The sequence below is a fragment of the Rhinopithecus roxellana genome, chromosome 6 (assembly GCF_007565055.1).
Source record: "Rhinopithecus roxellana isolate Shanxi Qingling chromosome 6, ASM756505v1, whole genome shotgun sequence".
NCBI classification, from domain to species: Eukaryota; Metazoa; Chordata; class Mammalia; order Primates; family Cercopithecidae; genus Rhinopithecus; species Rhinopithecus roxellana.
In genome coordinates, this window is record NC_044554.1 from 2,325,162 (window position 1) to 2,352,999 (window position 27,838).

General features: G+C 41.6%; 1 protein-coding gene across 1 annotated transcript in view; it reads right to left on the reverse strand.

Annotated features, from left to right (window-relative positions):
* LANCL2 (LanC like 2) overlaps window positions 1–27,838 on the reverse strand; it is a 67,209-nt gene that overhangs the window by 11,766 nt on the left and 27,605 nt on the right. The window contains exons 3-6 of the mRNA XM_010380547.2: window positions 21,533–21,740; window positions 20,056–20,203; window positions 18,797–18,943; window positions 9,762–9,944 (exon numbers count right to left, since the gene is read on the reverse strand). Coding sequence (XP_010378849.1) covers window positions 9,762–9,944; window positions 18,797–18,943; window positions 20,056–20,203; window positions 21,533–21,740 — 686 coding nt within the window. The remainder of the gene's footprint in view (window positions 1–9,761; window positions 9,945–18,796; window positions 18,944–20,055; window positions 20,204–21,532; window positions 21,741–27,838) is intronic.

Here is a 27,838-nt window from a genome sequence, read left to right on the forward strand (position 1 = left end):
TGTTGTCACCAAACCTATGCTAAGTAAAATTCTACAGGATGAATGAAAGAAATAATACCGGATAGAAATCAGGATCTTCAGGAAGAAACAAAGACCACTAAAAATGGGCAATACATAAATAAATAACAAAACTATCGTTTTTGCTTGTATCAATTAAAATAAAATATTCAGGGCTATTTAAAGCAAAATTTCTGGCCAGCCATGGTAGTTCACACCTGTAATCCCAGCACTTTAGGAGGCTGAAACAGAAGGATCACTTAAGCCCAGGAGTTCGAGACTAGCCTGGGCAACACAGTGAGGACCCTGTCTCTTCAAAAATAATTTTTTAAATTAAAAATAAAGCAAAAATTCTAACATTATATCAGTGGTTTACAACATTCGTAGATTTTATAAATATGGCAGATAAGAGTGCAAAGCTCTGGAGTAAGCAGAACCACCTGCCTATGAGTTTCTTACAGTTTATGTGAAGTGGCTCAGTGTTAACTCTAAGGACATTATGAAAAGTTAAGGATATATATTGCAACCCCCGTAGCATTAGTAAAAAAAAATGCAAATAGATACAGTTAAAGAGTTAACAGAGGCCCAGGCACGGTGGCGCTCACACCTGTAATCCCAGCACTTAGGACGGCCGAGGCGGGCGGATTACCTGAGGTCAGGAGTTTGAGACCAGCCTGGCCAACACGGTAAAATCCCATCTCTACCAAAAATACAAAAATTAGCCAGCTGGGCATGGTGGCACGTGCCTGTAGTCCCAGCTACTCAGGAGGCTGAGGCAGGAGAATCGCTTGAACCTGGGAGGCGGAGGTTGCGGTGAGCTGAGATCTCACCACTGCACTTCAGCCTGGGTGACAAAGCAAGACTCCATCTCAAAAAAAAAAAGAGTCAACAGAAAAATTAAAAGAGAATCCTAAAAAATTTCCAACTAATCTCTCTACCTCCCTAAAAAAAAAAAAAAGAAAAAAGAAAAAAGCAGGAAAGAAAAAACAGAGGGAGGAAAAACACAAAATGTAATTAAAAAAAAATTTTAAATGGCAGAGCTGAATCCAACCGCATCAATAATTATATTAAATATATATGAACTAATTCCAATTAAAACACTGGGATTATTAGACTAGCTATAACACAAGTCCCACACAGGCTGAAAGCAAAAATATGTGTTATGCAAACAGTAATTATAAAATGCTGGAGCAGCTGCATTAATATCAGACAAAGTAGATTTCAAGACAAAGAATATTACCAGAGATAAAAGGAACACTCCATGATGATAAAAGAGTCAATTCATTAGGAAAACATAACCATCATAAACATGTATTAGGACAGAGCCTCAAAATGCATGAAGCAAACAGTAAAAAAATTAAAGAGAAGAAAATAAACAGCTGGGAGACTGTAAAACTCCTCCTCCCCTGACTGAGTAAACAAACAGCTGAAACAAATATGGAAGACAAATTTGTGAGGGTCAGCACACTACAAGCCCACACAGTCTGATCTGTAAACGAAGTTCCCTGGAGTGTGGTCATGATGGTTCATTCACACACTGGCTGTGGCTGCTTTTGTGCTACAATGATAGAACTGAGTGGTTGCAGAGATTACATGGACCGCAAGCCTAATATATTTACTGTCCGGGTCATTACAGGAAGTTCACTGATCTCTGTAATTGAAGATCTGAACAATACATCCAACCATTGGCCTAACTGACATTTCTAGCACACTATGCCTGACAACTAGAGAATACACATTCCATGCAAGTGCACGTGGGACATTCATCAAGACAGACTAAATACTGAGCCATAAAATACATCTAAGTAAATTTTAAAATGTTAAATCGTACATAATATGTTTTGTAACAATGGAATTAAATCAGAAATCAATGAAAATATCTATACAATTCTCAAATATCTGAAAAATATATAACCCACTTCTAAATAACCCATGAATCAAAAGAGAAATCATAAGGGTAATTAGGGAATATCTAAAACTAAATGAAAATGAAAACAAGACATAAAATATTTGGGAATGGAGCTAAAATAGTGCTTAGAGGAAAATGTAAAGCTTTAAATGCTTGTATTAGAAAAAAAGAAAGGTACAAAATCTAAGATTCCACTTTAAAAAGTTAGAAAACAGCAAACTAAATCTAAAGTCCATAGAAATAAATTTTATTTTTTTTTATTTTTTATGTTTTTAATGACAGGGTCTTACTCTGTCGCCTAGGCTACAGTGCAGTGGCACCACCATGGCCAGATAATTTTGGATTTTTTGTAGAGATGAGGTCTATGTTGCTCAGGTTGGTCTTGAACTTGTGGCCTCAAGCTATCCTCCACCTTGGCCTCCAAAATTGCTGGAATTATAGGAGTGAGCCACTGGGACCAGACCCATAGAAGGAAGTTTTAAAAAGAAAAGAAGAAAAATCATAATCCTGATACCCTATTCCTAATAAAAACAAAGATTTTATAGAAAAAGAAAATATGCACTAATAGAGACATAAAAATCTTTAAATATTAGCAAACCAAATCTACGAATATTAATAAAAAGAAAAGGATAAAAATCATGTCCAAGTGAGGTTTATACTAGGAATGCAAGGTCGACTCAACTTTTAAAAACCAATCAATGTAAAATCACCATATTAATAAAACAAAAGAGGAAAACCATAGGAGCATTTGAATAAATCCAGGGGAAAAAATGACAAAATTCAACACCCCTTCATGATACCCAGTAATAAAAGGAAACTTCTTCAATCTGATAAAAGGCATCTAAGAAAAACAGTTAAAAGTGCACTTGATAGGGAAATATTTAAAGTGTTTTTCTATCACTGTGAATAAAGCAAAGATGTCCACTCTGACCACTTCTATTCAATATTATACTATAGATCCTAACCAATGTAATAAGAGAGGTAAAGGAAATAAAAGGCACAGAGATTGAAAAGAATGAAAACTCACAGATACAATATGTGTACACAGAAAATCCCAAGTAAGCTATAAAAAAGCTACTAGAACTGATACATGAATCTAGCATAGAATATAAAGTCAATATACAAAAAGCAGCTGTGGCCAGTTACAGTGGCTCAAGCCTGTAATCCCAGCACTTTGGGAGACTGAGGTGGGCAGATCCCTTGAGCTTGGGAGTTTGAGACCAGCCTGGGCAATATGACAAAATCCCATCTCTACAAAAAATACAAAAATTAGCCAGGCATGGTGGTGCATGCCTGTAGTCCCAGCTACTTGGCTAAGTCAGGAGGATATCTTGAGCCTGGGAGGTAGAGGCTGCAGTGAGCTGTGATCACACCACTGCACTTCAGCCTGGATAACAGAGTGAGACTCTGTCTCCAAAAAAACCACAATTGTATTTCTATATACTGGCAATAAATAATTGGAAAATGTAAATAAATTACATATCTAGGAATAAATTTAACAAAAGATGTGTAAGACCTGTGCAGCAAAAACTATAAGGCACTACTAACAGAAATTAAAGAAAATATAAATGGAGAGATATACCACATTTGTGAGCAGAAGGACTCAACATTATTAAGATGTCAGTTCTAGCCAGGCACAGTGGCTCATGCCTGTAATCCTAGCACTTTGGGAGGCCAAGGTGGGCAGATCACTTGAGTTCAGGAGTTCAAGACCTGCCTTGCCAACATGGTAAAACCTCCGTCTCTACTAAAAATACAAAAACTAGCTGGGTGTGGTGGTGGGCACTTGTAATCCCAGCTACTCAGGAAGCTGAGGCAGGAGAGTTGCTTGAACCTGGGAGGTGGAGATTGCAGTGAGCTCAGATTACGCCACTGTGCTCCAGCCTGGGCGACAGAGCAAGACTCCATCTCAAAAAAATAGATGTCAGTTAGTTCTACCCAAATGGATCTAGAGATTCAATGATTCAATGCACTCTGACTCATAACTCCCATCTCTACAAAAAATGCACTCTGATGAAATCCCATCTCTACAAAAAATACAAAAATTAGCCAGGCATGGTGGTGCATGACTGTAGTCCCAGCTCCAATAGGCTCCATTTTTAGAAGCTGACCAATGGACTCTAAAACTTATATGAAAATACAAAGGACCTGGAACATTCAAAGTGATTCTGAAAAAGAATAAAGTTAGAGGTCTTAAGTTACCTGATCTCAAAACTTACAACAAATGCAGAATAAGAAAAATAACATGGTAATATCATGTAGGTAAACAGGCCAAAGTAACTGAATAGAGTCCAGAAACAGACCCAGGCTTATTAGGTCATTTGATTTTTGACAGAGGAACCAAAATCAATCAAATGGGAAAAATAAATGTCTTTTCCACAAAAGGTATCAGAACAATCAGATATCCCTATGATTAAAGGAAAAAACCACCTCGTTTGTTACCTCATGTAATATCCAAAACTTAATTTGAGATAGATCATAGGCCTAAAGGTAAAATCTAAAACAATAAAGATTAAAGGACAGTATTATCTATATAACCTGAGGGTAGGTAAGGTTCCTTAGACAAAACACAGAAAGTAATTATCATAAAAGAAAACACTGAAAATTAGAATTTATCAAAATTTAAAACTCTATTAAAAGATACCATAGGGCCGGGCGCAGTGGCTCAAGCCTGTAATCCCAGCACTTTGGGAGGCCGAGACGGGCGGATCACGAGGTCAGGAGATCGAGACCATCCTGGCTAATACGGTGAAACCCTGTCTCTACTTAAAAATACAAAAAACTAGCTGGGTGACGAGGCGGGCGCCTGTAGTCCCAGCTACTCGGGAGGCTGAGGCAGGAGAATGGCGTAAACCCAGGAGGCGGAGCTTGCAGTGAGCTGAGATCCGGCCACTGCACTCCAGCCTGGGTGGCAGAGCAAGACTCCGTCTCAAAAAAAAAAAAGATACCATAAAGAATATGATTAGGCAAACTACAGACAGGGAGAAATTATTTGTAAGATATATATCTGACAGAGGGGACTTTAACCAGAACATATACAGAATTCTTACAAAAATAGCAAAAAGACAAAAATAAAATAAAACAATGTAGGTAAAATACATGAAGAGACAGGCTAGGCACAGTGGCTCACACCTATAATTCCAGCACTTTGGGAGGCCAAGGCAGGAAGACTGCTTGAGTCCAGGAGTTCAAAACCAGCCCGGGCAACAAAGCAAGACTCCTACAAAAAATAAAAAGATTTAGCCAGGTGTGGTGGCACGTGCCTGTAGTCCCAGCTACTTGGGAGGTTGAAGTGGGAGGATCACCTGAGCCCCAAAGGTTGAGGCTGCAGTGAGCCAAGATCCACGACTGCACTCCAGCCTGGGTGACAGTGCGAGGCCCTGTCTCAAAAAATAATAATAAGAATAAGAAGAAGATATGAAGAGACACTCAACAAAAGAAGATACACAATTGACCCATGAGCACATGCAAAAATTAATCAACCCTGGTCAATCAGGAAGATACAAATAAACCACAATGAAAACCTACCAAAATAATTAAAATTAAAAAGACTTTCAACACCAAGTGCTGGCAGATGCAGAACAACCAGAACTTGTGGGAAAAGTCTGGCAATTTCTAAAACTAAACATACACCTACCCTCCGATCCAGTGATTCTACTCCTAGATATTAACCCAGAAGAAATGAAGACATGTGTCTCCAGACAGACCTGTGCAAGAATGTTCATAGCAGCTTGTTCCTAACAGCCAAAACCTGGAAACCAATGAAAAACAATGATAAACTGGCCGGACGCAGTGGCTCATACCTGTAATCCCAGAAGTTTGGGAGGCCAAGGCAAGCAGATCACCTAAGGTCAGGAGTTCAAGACTAGCCTGGGCAACATGGTGAAACCCTGTCTCTACTAAAAGTACAAAAAATTAGCCAGGCATGGTGACGTGTACCTCTAATCCCAGCTACTCGGGAGGCTGATGCACAAGAACCGCTTGAACCCAGAAGGCAAAGGTTGCAGTGAGCCAACCCAGAAGGCAAAGGTTGCACTCCAACCTGGGGGAAAGAGTGAGACTGTGTCTCAAATAAAAAAAAAAAGAAAGAAAAACAATGATAAACTATGGTACGTTTATTTAAGTGATGCTTAAAATTAGGAAGGTATCAGAATCTTGAGTAAGGGGGAAAAAAGTCTAGTTCAGGAAAATATTTTCAAGTAATTCTGATACCTGTTGAAAAACTTTCCATGTTTCAAATAACCAACTTGCAAACAAGCTTTGAGAACAGAATTTGTATGAAAGCATTTTCTGACATATATACAATAGTTGGTCACCAGGGGGCACTCTCAATGCAGTTCTATCTGGGGCTTCCCAGGGTAGGTGTGTGGGCATAAGCAGTGATGCTGTGGCTGCTGCCAAATTCAGTTCAGCATCTAAGGACTGCACTGGTGTCACTCTGGTGGGGGTGTTACATGCTTTTTTTGGACATCACATTTACCTTTCCAAATACAATCTCATTTAACAAATGTATTTGTTTACAGCGGCTAAACCCACACAAATTGCTGATGCCCTAGGGCTCAAAACGTGAACAGAAGGAAGAATTGCCACCGTTACCCATGATTTTTTGTCAGATAATCAAGAGCTGGCTGTAACTACTCATCAAAATAGCTTCCAGTTGTAACTGGATGTGCACAGTGACACATGTTTAACGGCCGTGGTACCCTGACCGTGCAAAGGTAGCATAATCACTTGTTCTTTAAATAGGGACTTGTATGAATGGCAACACGAGAGTTCAACTGTCTCTTACTTTCAACCAGTGAAATTGACCTGCCCGTGAAGAGGCGGGCATAAAATAATAAGACGAGAAAATCATTCACAATTAATACAATTCCTAATATAATGTAGAATATTGTTAAAATCTTGCCCTTTTCTTTTTCCTTCTTTCTTTTCTTTTTTTTTTTTTTTTTTTTTTTTTTTGAGGCAGGATCTTGCTGTGTCACCCAGGCTACAGTGCAGTGGCATGATCATAGCTCACTGCAACCTCCGCCTCCCAGGCTCAAGCCATCCTTCCACCTCAGTCTCCCAGGTACCTGGGACTACAGGTACGTGCCACCGCACACAGGTAAGTTTTGTATTTTTTTCTTAGTAGACACATGGTTTTGCCATGTTGCCAGGCTGGTCTCCAACTCCTGGGCTCAAGCAACCCTCCTGCCTTGGCCTCCCAAAGTGCTGGGATGGCAGGTGTGAGTCACGGCGCCTGGCCAAACCTTTACATTTTAAGGTCATCTAAAATACCATATAACTTTAAATTAACAAGTAATACATGTTCCTACACAGAAGAGTATACCCTACTAAATACTAACACATGATGAGCATCTACAGGGAGGGAAAATAAATTCTGTGAGTCTGGACTGAACTTACTGTTTTCTTTGTAAAGGATAATTAATAATATTTTTTCAAGTACTTGAACGCTTTACACCTTCATCAGCACACCTGAACAACTCAGGACTTCATATGCCAGGAGAAGAAAATGTTAGCACTTGTTATTACAAAAAACTTGAACATTTCCTACCTAATTTTAAGAGACGGCTTTAATAAATGGAGTCCCTCTCAATTTAACTGTAACTTGAGAGAAAACAGTGTGGAGCTGTGCTTCCCTAGCTTTGCCTCCCCCACCGCACCCGCCCTGCCTTGGTCAAACACAAACCCCACCCTCCACTCAGGGATGCAAACAGATGTGCGGACTCCGCAGCACATGGTCTGTTTCCCTGCTGACAGAGACCTTCAGTCTACACTTATTTTCTGTAGTTTATACTATGAAGAGGATGTATTTTTACCCCCAATTGTAAGACCATATTACATATGCTTTTTCCGTTTTAAATTTTTCGTTGATATATAATAATTGTACATATTTATGGGTGCATGTGATATACATGCACATAATGTGTAATGATCAAGTCAGGGTATTCAGGATGTCCATTAGCTTGAGTATTTATCATTTATTTATGCTGGGAACATTTCAAATCTTCTCTTCTAGCCATTTTGAAATATAAAATATATATGCTTTTTCAAATTACCACTGATGCCTTCCTACCCCAGAAGATTCCGATATTCCTCCTTGTTCCTCATGTTCAAGAATCTTAATGTAGAGGACACAATTATGTTTTAAAGACTAAGTATGGGATCTTGACATCTTTGGCTCTATGCTTTCTGGAGGAGAGAAATTTGTTTTGGAACCAACAGGGCAAGGCAAGGTGTTTGAATGGTATTCTGTGCAGAAGCCCTGCCAGGAGGAGCTGGCCGCAGCCACCTGCAGCCTGTCAGTGGCAGAGCCATGCTGGCTTGCTCCCAAGTGGCCAGCAGTGGTGAAAACAGATGGTGGCCACTGTCAGCAGAACTCATGAAAATGAAACGGCCCAGGAGGAAGGGTCCCCACAGGATAGCCTGGTTCCTGGCACCTGCTTGCTCTCCACAGGGCTCTGCTGAAACAGACTGGAAAAGTACACCTGGCAGCAGAGATCAGCCACCAAGAACAACCAGCTGTGTCGGCTGAGCCTCTTTCACATGAAGGGAAAAGGAGTTTGACAAAAAGGAGCTTCCACGTTTTAGCAGTTATACATCTGTTTTAAGTATCAGAGGGCCCCCGTCTGTACAGTCAATATTGTGCTCACACGTTATTGTTGGACATTTATATTACAGACGTCTCTCTATGACACTGAAGTTATAACTTCTCCAAAACTCTAAAAAAGGGAGGCAGTGATTTGAACAGAACTATGTTTTAATGTAAAAGTGAGGGTACTGTTAGGAAGATACATGTTATTTTCAAAAAATACATTTCATCGTGTTTCACTCTGACCAAACGTCATAACTTTCTGAGTTGTTTTCTTGAATGATCATATTTTAGATATGATTTGAATATTTTTGGTGTTGTTATAGGAGGACTAAAAATTTCTGACAAATTAGCCTAAATCATGAGAGATAATTCTCCATAATTTTTCTGAGTAATTTATTATGGTGGCCGTAAAGAAAAAATAAAAATGACTCAGGTATCAATTCTTATTATTTCCAGGGAGAGATATGAGTTCTGCTCCATTAATTCCATCTATCTATCCTAAACAAAGAGAACTGGTCAAAATACTGTGTTGAACAGAGCAATCATTGTGTTACAGTTGTATACTCTGATGTATGAGCAACAATCTCCAACATCAATTATTACAAATACAGATGTATTAAATAAAAATAAAATTACAAAAGAAGCATTACTGGTTTTCAACTTATATGATAAATCTTAGTCCAGGAAGAAATCAATAGCGTTCTTAATATCGTGCCCAAACATATTTAAAGCCTACTAGAATTAATCAGTGAAGGTTCAGCCTATTTTCCTATAGTACCCCAGATGTATACAAATTTGAGTACCACCTATGTCTTGAGAATAATATAACAATTTTAAACTCAAAAGCTCTTGTACAATCATTATTATTATTAATAATCCAGCAATAAAGGCTTATTCAAGAAAATAAAATGATGTGAAAATGAACAAAAAAGCACTTTGGTTATAATCCTATCCACTACTTTACTGGATACCCATACTCATTAGAACAAAAATCATCTCATCACTGCTGTCATCTACGTTTTCTTTTACACATGAATATAAACCCTGTTAACACACACAATCACATACACACACACAGACTTGCAGCACTAAAGGCAGTGGTGATGAGTGGTAAAATACAAAGACTTTATTTTGTAAAAACATTCATTCTAAAAGGTTTTTAGTGTACAGTCAAATGGCCTTACCAAAGCAAGACCAAAAACCTGACAGGGAAACCTGGCTCCCCACACAGGGGATGGCCGTGACAGTGGAAGCACTGACCTTGTACGCCTGCATAAGCATGTGGATGACCCCCGGGGCACCGTGGCACCAGTGCACCAGCCGGTCTGTTTCATTGCTTAACGATGATGGGTAATTCCCAGATCGGAATTTTTTGTGGCGCACGTAATCAATACTGGGTTTCACCATTTCTGTCAAAGTTTCTTGGTCCACTTTTGCTGCTGGCTTTAAACAAACAAAAATAAAACACAAATTATTTTTCTGAAGTTATTTCTTTTACATTGTATCACAGCTAACAAAATAAAACATCAATTACATGGAAAACAAAAGAGCACATAAAATTAGAATTAATTCAACTATCTGGTTATTTAAGACTTAGGCAGAACTTGTTTCAACTTTTTGAAATCTCAGTGTTATAATGTATTTTGTCTCCTCTGTGGTGGATGAGTAGTAAAGGAAATGATTAAATGGCAAGTGAACCTAGGAGTAGGTAGGTTTTGTTTTGTTGCTTTGCTTTGTTAAAATATGAATACTTGATATCCTTCCACGGGGCTCACCCCTTCTAGAAAGGCCAGGTACCCCTCTTCTCCCAAATCTATATACTGGCTTTGTTACTCAGCCAAATTATTTAACCTCATTCTCTTTATCTCTAAAATAGAATAATCATAGTACTCAACTCCTAAGGCGTTTGTAAGGAAAAAAGGAGAAAAAAATGCATGCCTCACTCCTTCATCCAACAATTTGTGGCAATACTGGCTTTACTAACTGAAGGTACTCATTAAATGTTACCTACTAGAATTCATTATTGAGTTTGTGTTTAAGTTTTACTACAGGGACTAAGACTAAAAACGTATTTGGAAAATATTTGCAAATTTTGAGGCATTGTTTTTTTAAAAGGACTTAAAACATTCAAATAGTCTCAAGTTACTGTACAGATTCCCATGGAAAAACCTGGTGAGAAGAGTCAGATGGCAAGGCTGAGCTAAGTGAGCGTCTTAGGGTGGCATGCCAGCCCACACAGCATCTTAGGGTGACATGTTAGTGCCACACAATGTCTTTAAGGTGACATGTTAATGCCACAAAATGACTTTAGGGTGACACGTTAATGCCACACAATGCCTTCAGACTGACATGCTAATATTACACAACGTCTCAGGGTGACATGTCACCACATGACATCCTTAGAATGACAGCGTACACACAAAATCTTAGGGTGACATGTTAACACCTCACGTCTTTAGGGTGACATGTTAGCACCACATGACATCCTTAGAGTGACATGTTAATGCCACACAATCTCTTTAGGGTGACACATTAGCAACACATGACATCTTTAGAGTGACGGGTTAGCACCACACAAACGTCTTAGGGTGACATATTAGCACTACAGAACGTCTTAGGGTGACATATTAACACCACACAATATCTTTAAAGTGACATATTAGTACCACATAAATCTACATATTGGTGAAGTCTGAGATAGAGAACCTGTCTCTGGCCACTGATTTTTCATTTGGCTTTGGTGGCAAATGTCAGGGGTGATGTAAAGTACTCTCAAAACTGAAATAAAATACTGCATTGCTTTAAATTCTCATCATTCCACCAAAGTTTACAACATGACATCTTCTCCTACAGAATAAAAAACCTCATTTCTTCAACAAAAAGTTAATTTTATTAAAAATAAAGGAAAGATAATTTAAGGAATATCAATACTTCTAAATTTCATTGAAATAAAACTATATTTAGTAGAAAATCTTTAGGTGTTTTTCCTGATACACACTTAGAGAATGTATTAGCTTTTTAAAAACTATAGGTCATGAAGTTTATTTCCAAAAGGCTACATGGTACTTTTAAAATTACTTTCTTACAGGTAATAAATATAGAACCACTTTAAAAAGTAAAAAAATGTTGAGGAGCTTAATTCAAAGACCAACAGAGCATGTCCTTCCTAGGACACAACTGAGTTCCTTTTTGTTGTGGTGGTTGTTAGCTGCTTATTCATATTACCACGGTATTTCTAAACAAACCATGCACGGCTGTGCCCTGAGTCACTGATTCTACGCTTCCCCTTGTGGCAGATGAGGGACACTTTCCTTCCTCTAATCTTCCCAGGAGAATTTCACTCTGCTCACCATCCATAATCCTGTGTTCTTTACAGACTATACTATGCAAATATTATTTGCTCCTGAAACAGTAAATATACTGAATTAGATATTCTTTTACACCTTTTAGTTTTTCTTGGAGTAACTTTCTAACATTTTATTTGCTTAGTTTTCTTTAAACCAGTACCTAAGCTCTTTCATACCCACCAACAGCTCCGTAAAAAGTCTCTCGGTAAGATTTTCCACATGGTCAAATCTACTATGACTTTGTTTTCCCTGGAGGCAACTCTCCATTATCGGCTGCTTTCCAGGTCTTCTGTGCCACTGCTGTCCTGGGACTTGCACCTGTCAACTTCCTGGGGATTCTGCTCCCTCTCTTGTTTGGGTAGCCCCTCTTCTCTGGATCTGATCCTCTTTCTTAGAGCACTCCCTTGTTGTGGTAGACACCACACTCCAGTAGCTTCCTGAGACGGAGTACAGGGGAACGGGATGTTTTAAACAGTCTTTGCTCTACTCCACATTTAATTGGTAACTTTCTGGGCAGAATGCAATGTTGGAAATCATTTTTACTCAAAACTTGGAAGTCATTTCCATTTATCTTTTAGCTTCAGTGAAACTGTTGCAAAGTCCAATGCCATTTTTGGACTTTGTACATAACCTTTTTCTCTCTAAAATTTTTTTTTCTTTTTTCTTTTTTTGAGAAGGAGTCTCACTGTCACCCAGGCTGTAGTGCAGTAGCATGATCTCGGCTCACTGCAACCTCTGCCTCCCGGGTTCAAGCAATTCTCCTGCCTCAGCCTCCCAAGTAGCTGGGACTACAGGTGCACGCTGCTACACGTGGCTATTTCTTGTCTAATGTTTTAAGCACTGTCTCTTTATTCCTTTATCTTAAGCTTTCACAATGACGGGCATGATGTGGATTTGTCTGTCTCCATTCATTGTGTAGGAACCTGGTAGGTCTTTCCAATATGCAACTATGTCCCTCATTTCTTTCTTTCTTTTTTTTTTTTTTGGAGACGGGGTCTCGCACTGTTGCCCAGGCTGGAGTGCAGTGACGTGATCTCGGCTCACTGCAACCTGTGCCTCCTGGGTTTGAGCGATTCTCCTGCCTCAGCCTCCCAAGTAGCTGGGATTATGGGTGCCCACTACCACGCCCAGCTAATTTTTTATATGTTTTTAGTAGAGATGGGGTTTCACTGTATTGGCCAGGCTGGTCTCAAACTCCTGACCTCAGTGATCTGCCCATCTTGGCCTCCCAAAGTGCGGGGATTATAGGCACGACCACAGCACCCAGCCTATGTCCCTCATTTCTGGAGCATATTCTTGTGTTATTTTCCTCCCTCCTATTGTGTGTTCTCCCTCACTAGGTCTCCCATTAGTCACATGCTGAACCTCCTGGATTAATCCTCTTACTTTCTTACATTTTCCTCTCCCATTGTCTATTTCTGCCCGCTTTCTAAGATATTTGACTTTGATTCCAAAACATTTTCATGAATTTATTAAAAATTCAGCTATTATACTTTTTATTTGCAAGAGCTCTCTTTTTCCATCAAATGTTTCCTGTTTCTTGGATGCAACAGCATCTCTTATTTCCCTGAGGATATTAATTATGAATTATTATTTCTTCAAAGCTTTCTTCCACTTCCTGCTTTCTCTTTGTTTTTATTTCTACTTGTTCAGGTCTCCACCTTTCAAGTTGGGGCTTTTCTGCCGTGTCTGCTCATCAGCTACTGGTCTGTGCTCATGCATAAGGCACAGCTCCTGGCTGCCCTCAGTGCATAGGAGGGGCTGCAGAATGGTGGGAATCACTGTGGAGTGGCTGGATGGGGGATTGCCAGGGTCTCCAAAGAAGTAGACCAACAGGATGAATAAAAGTAGAGAAACAGATTCACTCCAAGGAACTAGCTGCAGAGGCTTCATGAGTCCACAAACTGCCTGGGGTGGCCAGCAAGTTGGAGACTCAGGAAGGAGCTGCAGCTGGAGTCTGAAAGCAAAGTGCTGGAGAATCCTCTCTTGCCTGGGGGTCCAGCATTTTGTTCTAGTCAGACCTTCAACTGTCTGGACAAGGCCCACTCACATCCTATGGGGCAGCTGGCTTCACTCAAATCCACCAACTTAAATGTAAATCTCATTCAAAAACGCCCTCAAAGAAACATCCAGAATAATGTCTGACCACATGTCTGGGCACCAGGGATCAGCCAAGTTGACACATAAAATTAACCATCACGGATGGCAGACTAACGTTTTAATGGGGGCTTTCAAATACCTGTACTTATGAAACTTTTATCTGAGCTACTTGTTTCTCCAGAAGTGACTTCAAGTCCCGAGTGGGGTGGAGGTGGTGCTGCCCCTTGAGGTGAAGGAGAGGTGACGGTGCCTGAGGCTGGAGGTGACAGAGAGGCAGTCTCACCCTGGACCATGGACACTCATTCTCTCCCCCTATTTTTAGTTCTGTGCTTCACTCCAGCTCTCTTCTACATCTGGCTTTCCCGAATCGAAAAGAGCCTCGTCAGTTTTTCCAGACCTAGCTCCTGTTGTCTCCAGCACGAGTTGAAGGATAGGCAGTTCCCTCCCTGTGCCGGGTGTAGGTTCTCATAGAGGTCCAACCACTGCACATGCTCAAAGAAGCCTCCTGTGCCAGAGCGCCACCTAAGCCCACGTGTGGCACTGCCTACTGGGGACATGGTGCTTTCTGCTCCTGAGTTCTGGGGTTCTGTGGAACAAACTGACTTGCTTCTTGTGGGCACCCTCCCCCTCGGGCACTGACATCATCTTTCATCCCAGCAGGTCAGCTGTCATTCTTTCACCTGCTTCAGTTCACAGGTTTGCAGCTGGAGCTCCAGATGTCCCCCAGCTTCATCAAATAACTTTGGTTTCTCTTTTGTTGTTTTTCTGGCTGTTTGGAGACGATTTTCAAGAGAACTGTTTTTATTCTATCATGAAAGTGGAGTTCTTTTTAAGCGATATTTTAAGAGTTTTTGCATATATTGTTCTGATAGCCTTCCAACGACACTCTCCAGTTGAAACTACTACTTTTACATGACTAAACTACCAGACAATGAGAAATAATAACCAAATTCTAAGCCCCCAACTCACTGAGCAGACCCTTTCTTGGCCGAGGAAGCCTGAGGCAACCTTGAAACTAATCTACCAGTCATGACAGGCTAAGAGGTGGGGCTCACCCTGCTCTGCCCCTCCCATGCTGACCGCATGAGACTTTCTGCCCTAAGGACTAATAGGAAACCAGCCCTTTCAGCAGACTGCACTGGCAGTGACAACCACCTGACTGCTCCCCCATCTTCTGCGGCTTCAACAACCCAAGCAGCCAGCACTTGCCCCTAAGAAGGCGCCAGGGAGGCTCTGGCCAGCCTATGGAGGACACGCAGGGAGGGGTTTTATTCCTCTGCTTCACCTTTTGACTCAGAGGGCCGAAAACACTACCCTCAGATCCCGCTCATGCCACCATTTTCTGAACATGGGTCTCAAGGAGCATGAAGCCCAACCGTGCAGGCACACATTTCTCTAGCAAATACTCCACTCCTCCTGCAGCTCACTGAATACATACATTCGGCCACCTGGCTTGGCATACGTTCCTGCTCCCTTTCCACTCCCTCAGAATATGTTTCTGGCTTCTAGCCCAAGGCTACGATTAGCCACCAGAATGGCCACCCTGCAGGCTGCAACCCAGTATGAGAAACAAAGCCCTCCTTTCCACATTTCTGAACCGTCATTCTGCACTGACAACAGCCACGAATCATGCATCAGGGAAGAGATGCAGGCAGCTCCCCTGCAGGCTCCACCACACCACTGCCTAAGAATCTTGAAAGAAAACCTGGCTCAATCTCTAAGTCAAGTACTTACTATATAGTGTTCCACGATCTTCACTTTAAAAACAGATCAAGGGAAAATTTTATGATTTATATTCCTCCCAAGGAAGTCCCTAATATACAGCAAAATCGGCCTAAACACACGAACGACACTGGCATGGTTCTTACATTACTATGTTCCCCTAAGGGAATTAGCATTAAAAAAAAAGTTGCGGCCGGGCGTGATGGCGGACACCTGTAATCCCAGTTACTTGGGGGACTGAGGCAGAATTGCTTAAACCTGGGAGATGCACTTTGCAGTGAGCCGAGATTGTGCCACTGCAATCTGAGACCCTGTCTCACACATACACACACAAAATTCCTGAACCACTGTTAAAACATTTTTTCTGGGAAAATACAGAATACAGTATGATAGTTAATTTTTTTTTTTTTTTTTTTTTGAGACGGAGTCTTGCTCTGCTGCCCAGGCTGGAGTGCAGTGGCCGGATCTCAGCTCACTGCAAGCTCCGCCTCCCGGGTTTACGTCAGTCTCCTGCCTCAGCCTCCCGAGTATCTGGGACTACAGGTGCCCGCCACCTCGCCCGGCTAGTTTTTTGTATTTTTTAGTAGAGACGGGGTTTCACCGTGTTAGCCAGGATGGTCTCGATCTCCTGACCTGGTGATTCGCCCGCCTCGGCCTCCCAAAGTGCTGGGATTACAGGCTTGAGCCACCACGCCCGGCCGATAGTTAATTTTATGTGTCAAATTAAACATGGTGTCTGGGTGTGTCTCAAAGGGTGTTTCCAGATGAGATTAGCATTGAATGGTAGACTCAGTCAGGCAGATGGCCGTCCCCAAAGTGGGTGCGCCTCATCCAGTCCATCCAAGGCCTGAACAGGACCAAAGGCAGAGAAAGAAAACATCTGCTCCTTCCTGCCTGCCAGCTTCAACCAGGGCAACAGTCTCCTCCTGCCCTTGGACTGGGATTTGGCTCCCCTGGGTCTCGGTCTTCTGACTCGGAGTGGAGTTACAGCCCCAGTATCCCCGGGTCTCAAGCCTATAGATGACAGATCATGGGGCTTCTGGGCCTCCACAGTTGCATAAGCCAATTCCTATAAGAAATCCCATCTCAAATATAGTATTTATCTTCTATTGGTTGTTTCTCTGGAGAACCCTAACACATATACAAAATCTAACGGTTCAAAATAACAGTGCCATTTTTAAATGAGATATGGAATTCTAGTTACTTTGAAAGCATAGCGTGTACCTGCATCATGAAGAAAATTCACATGCCTGTAATCCCAGCACTTCGGGAGGCTGAGGCGGATGGATCACCAGAGGCCAGGAGTTCAAGACCAGCCTGGCTAATATGCCGAAATCCCATCTCTACTAAAAACACAAAAATTAGCCAAGTGTGGTATTGCATGCCTGTAATCCCAGCTACTCAGGAGGCTAAGGCAGGAGAATGGCTTGAACCCGGGAGGCAGAGGTTGCAGTGAGCTGAGATGGCGCCACTGCACTCCACCCCGGGCAACAAAGCAAGACTCCGTCTCAAAAAAAAAAAAAAAAAAAAAAGGCCGGGCGCGGTGGCTCACGCCTGTAATCTCAGCACTTTGGGAGGCCGAGACGGGCGGATCACGAGGTCAGGAGATCGAGACCATCCTGGCTAACACGGTGAAACCCCGTCTCTACTAAAAATACAAAAAAAAAAAAATGAGCCGGGCTTGGTGGCGGGCGCCTGTAGTCCCAGTTACACTGGAGGCTGAGGCAGGAGAATGGTGTGAACCTGGGGGGGCGGAGCTTGCAGTGAGCTGAGATCATGCCACTGCACTCGAGCCTGGGTGACAGAGCGAGACTTCGTCTCAAAACAAAAAAAAAAAAGAAAAGAAAGTAAATTCAGAAAATGAACTATATGCATATATGCATGTTTTACTTTCTACAACAATAAAGAAAGACAAATAATACCTAGAAAAAGTTTTAATCCTGTGTAGACATGAATTTCCTAGTTTCCTTTAGTGAGTGAGAACATGATATGGTAGATTAGACATAAAAAGAATCTGAAGTAAAATTTTAAAAAGTAATATATAGGTTTTCCAGTCTAAGATATCTAAATTCTAATTCACATCCTCTGACTTACTAGTTTTGTAGTTCTGTAGAATAAAGAAAGCTTAATTTAAAAGAAGAAAGAAGGAGAAGGAGGGGAGGTGGAGGGAGAAGGTGGGGAGGGAACAGTGGGCAGGACAGAGGTAGAGGAGGTAGCGGGAGAAGGAGGAGGAGGTGATGGCAGAGGCGGTTTTATGCCTTGTAGGGAAGAGAACATAGGCCACAGGCTAGGCTGAAGCCCTAGGCTTATGCTTAAGCCAAGCACAGCCTGAAGCAATGTTTAGTGTGGGGTCTCTACTGGCCTGATAGAAGAGTCAGTACTTAATAGGTGTCAGGGATGATTGAGAGACAAAATCATAACCACAGCAATAAACTCATCAAAAATATAGAAGACAACTGACAGCAAGCGAGGTTATCAGGACATGACAAAGTCACTGCCTCAGCTGGGTTCTGCAGGCCCTGTTGCTCCCTGAAGATTTTTCCCCATTAAGAGTTCCTACTGCAATCAGCAGGAGGACAAGCACAGAAGAAAAGGGTGGGCAAGCCAGGCACGGTGGCTCATGCTTGTAATCCTAGCACTTTGGGAGGCTGAGGTGGGTGGATCATGAGGTCAGGAGTTCAAGACCAGCCTGGCCAATATGGTAAAATCCCGTCTCTACTAAAAATACAAAAATTAGCTGGAGGTGGTGGTATGCGCTTCTAGTCCCAGCTGCTTGGGAGGCTGAGGCAGGATAATCGCTTGAATCCAGGAGATGGAGGTTGCAGTGAGCCGAGATCACGCCTCTGCACTCCAGCCTGGGTGAGAGAGTGAGACCCCGTCTCAAAAAAAAAAAAAAAGTGTGGGGAAGAGATAACTAATCTGCTATAAGACTCCATACCAAATGTACTCAGGAACTCACTGGACTCTTAGAAATCCACTGCCTGTGGTTTATGAGGCAGAGTTACACATCTGCGATTCAAAGTAGGGTATTTCAATCCAGTCTGCAGGATTGTTTGTATGCAGGATTCATTTCCCATTTCACGTTTGATCAAATATACTGTAGTGTGTAAGATAATTCTTACCTACCTGCATTAACATGTAGTAGATTCCAGCCATGCCATGGGCTGCTCCAACATACTGCTTCCGGTGCCACTGGTACAGCAGTGGGCAGCGCTCCGTTTTTCTTTCTTCCCTTGACAAAGTCTTACCCGACTCAATAATAGCATTGACTACCTACAGAGATGACAAGACAGCATAAATCTAAAACTGTATATGGACCCTGTTGTAGTTCAATTAACAGTATGTCATATATATATATGACATATATATATAGAGAGAGGCAGAAAACTTAATCTAAAAGTCTTTAAGCAGTTAGCAACTAACATACTTATATTTCTTTTATAAATTAATAAATGCGGGCAGAAAGAAATCAGGAGCCAATGTCAGAGTAGGAAAAGATAGTAAGTCTAAGAAATAAAAAATTCTTTGTATAAAAAGTCAACCCAAAATCTAGAAAAACTTCTTATAAAAACTGTTTTGGATTTCTTAGTTGCTCCGTAGCTGCAGTGTTTTTCCCAAAAGAGCAGCACGTACACCTATCAGAAAAGGCTGGAGGAACTGGCTTTATTTATGAAAGACTAATGGTATGAGGTCTGCTCTGGCATGAAGGATTTCAGCTAGATCAAAAGCATATCATGTCTGGAATGATGGTTTCCTCACGTCTATCTCCTCTCCTTTTTGGGAAAGTATTCCAAGTTTTAGCTGGGCATCTGGCCCCCTAGTTACAGACAGCTGAACACAGACACTTGATGAAGTTCTGGCACTGGGACGGGAGCAGAAGTAAAGTGGGCAACTTGGAAACCGAGTCCCTAACAAGGAAACTATGTGGCCTCCACCTCCTCTTTTCCCTTCATAGGTTGAGGGGCTAAACTAGCTTTGGTCCTGCAAATAAGGGTATGCCCCTAGGATAAGGCAGAATGAGACATAAGAAGTTGGTCCCCACTCATAATAGCCTGAAATGCTTACCAGCTCAGACATCTCATGAAAGATAAATAAACATTCTAACTCTCTAAAGCCGCTGTTGTTTAGCTTCACTAAAAACAGATGAATTAATAAAAGATGAAAGAGAGTACAGGTTTTTTTTGTTAATGTTCCTAGAAAAAAATAGGGGCTATTTCTTACTTTTGATGAGTACTTAAAAAAGTACTTCTTAAGAAATACTTCAGTATTTCTTACTTAAAAAAGTAATGCTACCTAGAAACAGAGTCCAGCTATTAATACAACTCAATGCTAGCAAACAGGTTTGAATGGTAGAGATGCCCATAGTTGCCCATATCCCACAGTACCTCTTTAATAGCTGACTCACACACGGTGCCTGGACCTATCTCCGTGTTCAGGTACAGTAAAGCATACAGATAACCTGCCCGTCCATAAAGCAGCTCATCAGGAAGGTCTGATTCTTGGCAGACAACCGCTCTCTGGAGTTGCAAAAGTCTAACCAATAAGAAAAATTAATTTTTTCCCAGAGGAATTCTAAAGTACTTCTTCCTGAAACACTAAACCTGTTGCTTTAGGAATTACCTGTTATTTATTTTAAATTTAAAACTATGATTTTTAAAAATACTCCCAAATCCAGAACACAACAAAAATGTCTCCAGTTCACCAGTCCCCTTTTGAATGTCAAAATTAAAAATAAAACATCTTTCTGTTAATTTCTACCTTTACATCTATTTTAAACCATAAAATTTTATTTTGAAATCCAGAAGTAAAAGAAAGTGATTTAAAATTTAAATAAAAATGGTACTGCAGGCCAGGCGCGGTGGCTCATGCCTATAATCCCAGCACTTTGGGAGGCTGAGGCAGGTGGATCACCTGAGGTCAGGAGTTTAAGACCAGCCTGACTAACACGGTGAAACCCCATCTCTACTAAAAATACAAAATTAGCTGGGTGTGGTGGCACATGCCTGTAATCCCAGCTACTTTGGTGGCTGAGGCAGGAGAATCCCCTGAACCCAGAAGGCGGAGGTTGCAGTGAGCTGAGATCGCACCACTGCACTCTAGCCTGGGCAACAAGATCGAAATTCCATCTCAAAAAAAAAAAAAAAAAAAAAATGGTACGGCAATGTCACCAATGCTTGGGAATTAGATTGTCGTTCTCTCTTTTTTTTCTTTCTTTTTCTTTAGAGACAGGGTCTTGCTCTGTTGCCCAGGCTGGTGTACAGTGGCAGGATGGTGGCTCACCACAGCCTTGAACTCCTGAGCTCCAGTGATCCTCCTGCCTCAGCCTCTCAAGTTAATGGAACTACAAGCGCATGCCGCCATACCCAGCATTACCCTGTCTTTCAACAAACATTAACTGACTAGCACGTGCCAGATACTCTACCAGACCCTAGGAATGAGCCGTGATTTCTGCTTCTTCAAGAAAGAATATAAACCAATGGGTGCAATAAAAGCTTACATTCCCTAATTGTTCCATCATTAGCATATCTAATCAGTTACTTAAGGGTTGAACCTAAGATTGGTTTAGTTATTATGGTGAATCTAAAGCATGTAAGCTAATTTTCATGCATTGAAGAAAACTAAAAATTGCTTAGGAAAGATGCTTAAAATCAAGAAGTATATTTATTTCTCCCAAAATTAAGGCACACACATGCTTGCACAAAAAGAGGGCATATGATCCCACCACTATGCTCAAGATTAACAGTTTGGCGCGATGTGTTTACAGCAATGGATGAAATTAAAAACAGTTTCCTTTTTGAATCTTTCTACAGCAAGAGCTTTCACTGGGAATTGGGAGAAAATGTTTCCAGTTCTAAAACTCACTTTGTGATGCATTCCTGGGACTCACAGTCACTTCTGAGTTTGTGATAAATCACAGCTCCAACAGCCAGGGGCCCGGCATCCCCACAGAGGAAGGTGACCCTCCGGCCATTCAGATTCCGAAGTGTTCTTTTTACGTAATCCAGGGATCGGAGCAGGTAGGTTTGGTCACATGTGACCCGATACAACTGCAGGTACAAAAGGGCTATGCCTGGAATAATTTCCCACCCCAAAAGAAAAGCATTATTATCTTTTCCTTTTATCTTCAGGACATTATTTGTAATTATATGAAATACCTTCTACATAAATCTATGTTTCCAAAGGGGTGACACCAAAACAATACATATCATACATTTCTTTTGTTTGTTTTTTGTTTTTTTGAGACGGAGTCTTGCTCTGTCACCCAGGCTGGAGTGCAGCGGTGCAATCTTGGCTCACTGCAAGCTCCGCCTTCTGGGTTCACGCCATTCTCCTGACTCAGCCTCCCGAGTAGCCAGGACTACAGTGCCCGCCACCACGTCTGGCCAATTTTTTTGTATTTTTAGTAGAGACGGGGTTTCACTGTGTTAGCCAGGATGGTCTCAATCTCTTGACCTCATGATCTGCCCGCCTTGGCCTCCCAAAGTGCTGGGATTACAGGCGTGAGCCACTGCACCCAGCCCCCATATCATACATTTCTGAAAGACGAATAAACAAAACAAAACCAAGACAGAGAAATTAGGGAGGAAAGAACAGAAACCAAGTTCGTACATGTTAGCCTGGTGCTTGTCCTGGCACAGTGATGTAATACCTCTTATTCACAGACAAGAGAAGATACATCACTTCCTACTCATCCTCAGTTAATTTTCATTTATTCCAAAGTTGTATTCATTCTCCCTTGTAGATCCTAACTTGGGTCCTCTTCTTTTTACTTCTCATAAAATCATTTCTCCTATGTTATCCCAAATGATTGCTTTTCTGAACTTTATACTCTCTTCTTTTTTTTTTTTTTCCCTATTGTTCTCAATTTTTCTTTTTTCTTTTTTTTTTCTGAGACGGAGTCTCGTTCTGTGTCGCCCAGGCTGGAGTACAGTGGCCTGATCTCAGCTCACTGCAAGCTCCGCCTCCCAGGTTCACGCCATTCTCCCGCCTCAGCCTCCCAAATAGCTGGGACTGCAGGCGCTCACCACCACGCCCGGCTAATTTTTTGTATTTTTAGTAGAGATGGGGTTTTACTGTATTAGCCAGGATGGTCTCAATCTTCTGACTTCGTGATCCACTGGCCTCAGCCTGCCAAAGTGCTGGGATTACAGGCGTAAGCCACTGTGCCTGGCCTATTTTTCCCAGTTTTTCAATGTTCTTTAGTGAACAACCCTACAACTGACCAACCAACTGGTGAGTGAACTCGCCATTTCTGGAGCAGCCACACAGTACAGAGTAAGGTGACCAGTACAAACGGCGTGTGTGTTCATCACCCACCAACCTTTCCATTCCTGATAAAGAACAGACTCAGATCTTCAAATGAATCCGAGAATCTCCAGAGAAGGGCCTATATGGCTTCTTAAAGAAGCATGTTCGTATATCTGGGTTTGAGAAGACAATATGACAGCTAAGTTAAAAAAAAAAAAAAAAGAATCAGCATAAATATGTATTTACTAAAGTCTTTTATAGGAACAAGTATTGGCAGACATGACATGCTAGTGAAAAGGCCAAATGAAACATTTCTTTCATGTTTAAGTTGCGGTTCTTCAATATTCTAGTCTTTGTCTAATACTCTACTCTGATTTTTATTATTTTTCATTTTGCTTTTTTTTTTTTTTTGAGACACAGTCTCACTCTGTTGCCCAGGCTGGAGTGCAGTGGCGCAATCTTGGCTCAATGCAACCTCTGCCTCCTGGGTTCAAGTGATTCTCCTCCCTCAGCCTCCTGAGTAGCTGGGATTACAGGCGTGCGCCACCATACCCGGCTAATTTTTTTGTATTTTTAGTAGAGACAGGTTTTCACCATGTTGGTCAGGCTGGTCTCGAACTTCTGACCTCGTGCTCCGCCCACCTCGGCCTCCCAAAGTGCTGGGATTAACAGGTATGAGCCACTGTGCCCGGCTTCATTTTGCTTTTTAAATTTCTCCATATATCTAGCTGCTTCTTTCTTCTTCTATTCAGGGTATATTACTTCTCTTTCAAGTTAATCCTTAACACTTTTTGAAGTCTTTCATCATTATCCATTTCTTTAAAGATGTTGAGTCAAACAGATAAGAAAGTCGCATATTTGGAAGCTCTGAAAAAAATTCTTCTGCATGAGTTGCTTATCATCGCCCTGAGAGCATGTTTTCTATATTCAAAAAATACAAGCATACAGGAAACAGACAGTAAAAGTTAAATACCTACAAATTTCAAACATAATAATCACTATAAAGGCTTACAAATGAGTATTCCCTGATTGACTCAGAAATCTCTAAAAATAGGATGCTGATCTGATTAACCTATGAACCTAAAAACCTACAGTTACAGATACTTAATGCTTCAGTATTTTAAAGTAAATGGTAACAGGTAAAGTAAAAAAAAAAAAAGGTCATCATGTTTTGTCATTTTTTTGTTGGCAGGCACACATGTTGAACTAGGTAAAAGGAGCTAGAATGAACAGGCCTTAGGGATGTGGTAGGAGGTGCTGGTTCCCAAAAGATACGCACAGTCCCAAAAGATCATAATCATAATACCATATTTTTACAGTACCTTTTCTATATCTAGCTATGTTTAGATACAAAAACATGATTGTGTTACAATTGCTACAGTATTCAGTGCAGTAATGCTGTACAGCTTTGCGGCCTAGGAGCAACAGGCTATATCATAGAGCATAGAGGTGTAGTTGGCTACACAGTCTAGGTATGTGTGAGCACCTCTATGATGTCTGCACAATGAAACTGCCCAATGATGTGTTTCTCAGAACTCATCCATGATGTGAAGCAATGCACGACTGTAATTCTTGGCATTCACCTGTTTTGCCAGTTTTTGGTGCAGCTGTTTGCCCCTGTGACCTCACTTCTCTGATGGAGCTAAGAAGAGCTGCTGAGTTTTCACTTTGTTAAGCTTTTTACTTGCTAGGATGCAATGGTGACTTGTAAACTCCTTAAACGCTAGACTGGAAAACTGAAGTGTCTCTTTAATTTATCTTGCTTTTCCTTTGCATTTTTTCCGTGATAGTTTCATTTAGTCACTTGTTTATTAAGCAAACATTACACCCTTCCTAGACACGAGGACACTTTGCCCCCATGCTCTCTGTGGGGTCAGCTCTTTCTTTGGCTCCTTGCGCTTTGGTCTCATTTCTGAAATGATTTTTTATCTTTTCCTTAAATTTCTTTTATTGGTCTGTCAATTCTTGTTTCACATGCTCTTACTGTCTAGCCATCTCTGCTCTGAGTGTCTTTACCTCTGCGGTGTGAACTCCCTGCTTAACTAAGTTACAAAATGAATGCTGAAAGTGCTACCAATTTTTCTCCACTTTGTAGTGACATTGTCCTGGTGCGGTTTTCTCCCTCCATTGAGAAATTTTTATTTTTATTTTTCTTCCTTATATTATGGATAAAATAATTATATTTTTTCTTAAAATTGAATTTTTCTATATCAACTTTTTTTTTTTTTTTTTTTTTTTTTTTGAGACAGAGACTCGCTCTGTCGCCCAGACTGGAGTGCAGTGGCTGGATCTCAGCTCACTGCAAGCTTCGCCTCCCAGTTTTACGCCATTCTCCTGCCTCAGCCTCCTGAGTAGCTGGGACTACAGACGCCCGCTACCTCGCCCGGCTAGTTTTTTGTATTTTTAGTAGAGACAGGGTTTCACCGTGTTAGCCAGGATGGTCTCGATCTCCTGACCTCGTGATCCGCCCGTCTCGGCCTCCCAAAGTGCTGGGATTACAGGCTTCAGCCACTGCGCCCGGCCTATATCAACTATTAACAGGACAAATCCCTGGAAGGGGAAAATGGTTAGGGTAGCTTTCCCAACTTTTATCCCAACGGTGTCCTCTTGCTAAGTGATGAACAGTATATGTAATACACGAGGAGTCTGGTGGCCAGATCTCCTGACTCTCAAACCCTTCCTTATATCAGGAGTGCCCATTGCTGCTGCTTCCTTCCTTCTCTACACCATCAGCGGGGGCCAGCAAGAATGCCACTCCACCTTGCAAGCTAAACCTGCTTCTCTACAAGCCATGCCTGTTCTATAGCTCTCCAACCCCATTCCCTGTGCACTTTCCACACCTTTATTCCCAGCTACTCCTGGCACTGCCTTCCCACTTTGCACTCGGATGTGCCCACGGAAGTTCCCACTGAGGCTGTGGCCCACCCTGCCTGGAAATAGCTATTTGTTGATTCTGGGAGGGTGGGTGGGGTTGGGGTGATTCGGCCATGCCTGGACCCTGGGCTTTCTCGCCTGCACACCATGGCTCTCCACACTCGTTCTGGATGCTGTTTGTTTTTACCCAACATGACTTGTGTGTTTTCCGTCTCAAAGTTTTGCTAAAGGGATAAGTTGTGGGTGCTTCATTCATTCTTCTTCTTTTGTTGAGACAGGGTCTTGCTGTCACCCAGGCTAGAGTGCAGCAGTGCACTCATGGCTCATTGCAGCCTCGACCTCCTGGGATTGAGCCATCCTCCTGCCTCAGCCTCCTGAGTAGTTGGGACTACAGGTGTTTACCCCTGTGCCCAGCTAATTTTAGAGATGGGGTCTTGTTATGTTGCCCAGGCTAGTCTCAAACTCCTGGCCTCAAACCATTCTCCCACCTCCATCACCCAAAGTGCTGGAATTACAGGAGTTAGTCACTGTGCCCAGCCTTCTTCTTATATTGTACACACAATTTAGGGAGGTATGGGTCTAGATGGATTCCATACATCTACCTGAACCTCTAAACCCTATTAATTTAAACCACTGAAACAAAATACTTCCATGATGATTCCCAAAGACAGCAACAGCTAGGGATTTTTAAGCAATACTGATTTCTGGAACCCACCTCTAGAGTTCCTAATGTAACTATTCTGGGCTGGAGGCTGAGAACTGTAGTTTCTTACAAAGCTCTCTTGGTAATTGTGATGCACGGCCAGTTTAGAACCTAACAATCAGGGGTTTAGAAATCCTTTTTCAACAAACGAAAAAGTTGTAAGTAAAAGATTTTTAGGGGAAACCTGTGCGACTAATAGCTATGCTATTTTCCTCCCAAAATATCCTTATTCTTTGTATTTTACTTCAGGTTAACCACAATTATCTAGTTTTATTACATTTAAGACATCTTTGGCCCTGTAAGTGAACTGGCTCCATGTCTGTCTGGGTTTATAAGTTTGAAGTTTGAAATATGTAATGTCACTATGTAAATGCGGCACGCATAACAGGCAAATAAGCATCACAAAAAATGAATGTAAATATAAATACAAAAACAATGTTCACAAAAATGAATGTAAATATAAATACAAATACAATATTATCAGGGCCCCATGTTTGGTTCATGGTGGCTCTAATATGTATCTGTCTATGCTGGTTTTCTTTTTTTTGGTTTTTTGTTTGTTTGTTTGTTTGTTTCTTTTTGAGACAGGGTCACACTCCTGTTGCCCAGATTGGAGTGTAATGATGTGATCTCAGCTCACTGCAACCTCCACCTCTGGGCTCAAACAATTCTCCTGCTTCAGCCTTCCCAATAGCTGGGACTATAGGCACATGCCCACCACGCCCAGCTGATTTTTGTATTTTTAGTAGAGACAGCTTTTGCCATGTTGCCCAGGCTAGTCTCAAACTCCTGAGCTCAAGTGATCTGCCATCTTTGGTCTCCCAAAGTGCTTTGGATTACAGGCTTGAGCCACCACAGCTGGCCTATGCTGTTTAATTAAACTATAAGAATTCAGCAAGAAATCACTCTAAATGTGTATATAAATTGTCATTAGGAATTTAGTCAGACTTCAGTCTAATCCCTGAGAACAAGGTCATCTTTTATATCCTTTATATTCCCTAAATAATTATTAGAATGTTCTGAATACCAGGTAAAATAACAAGAATGCAAAGATTAGTTAAGGCAAGTTAATTTTTCTTTTTTTCTTTTTTTTTTTTGAGATGGAGTCTCGCTCTGTTGCCCAGGCTGGAGTGCAGTGGCCGGATCTCAGCTCACTGCAAGCTCGGTCTCCCGGGTTTACGCCATTCTCCTGCCTCAACCTCCCGAGTAGCTGGGACTACAGGTGCCCGCCACCTCGCCCGGCTAGTTTTTTTGTATTTTTTAGTAGAGACGGTGTTTCACTGTGTTAGCCAGGATGGTCTCGAGCTCCTGACCTCATGATCCGCCCGTCTTGGCCTCCCAAA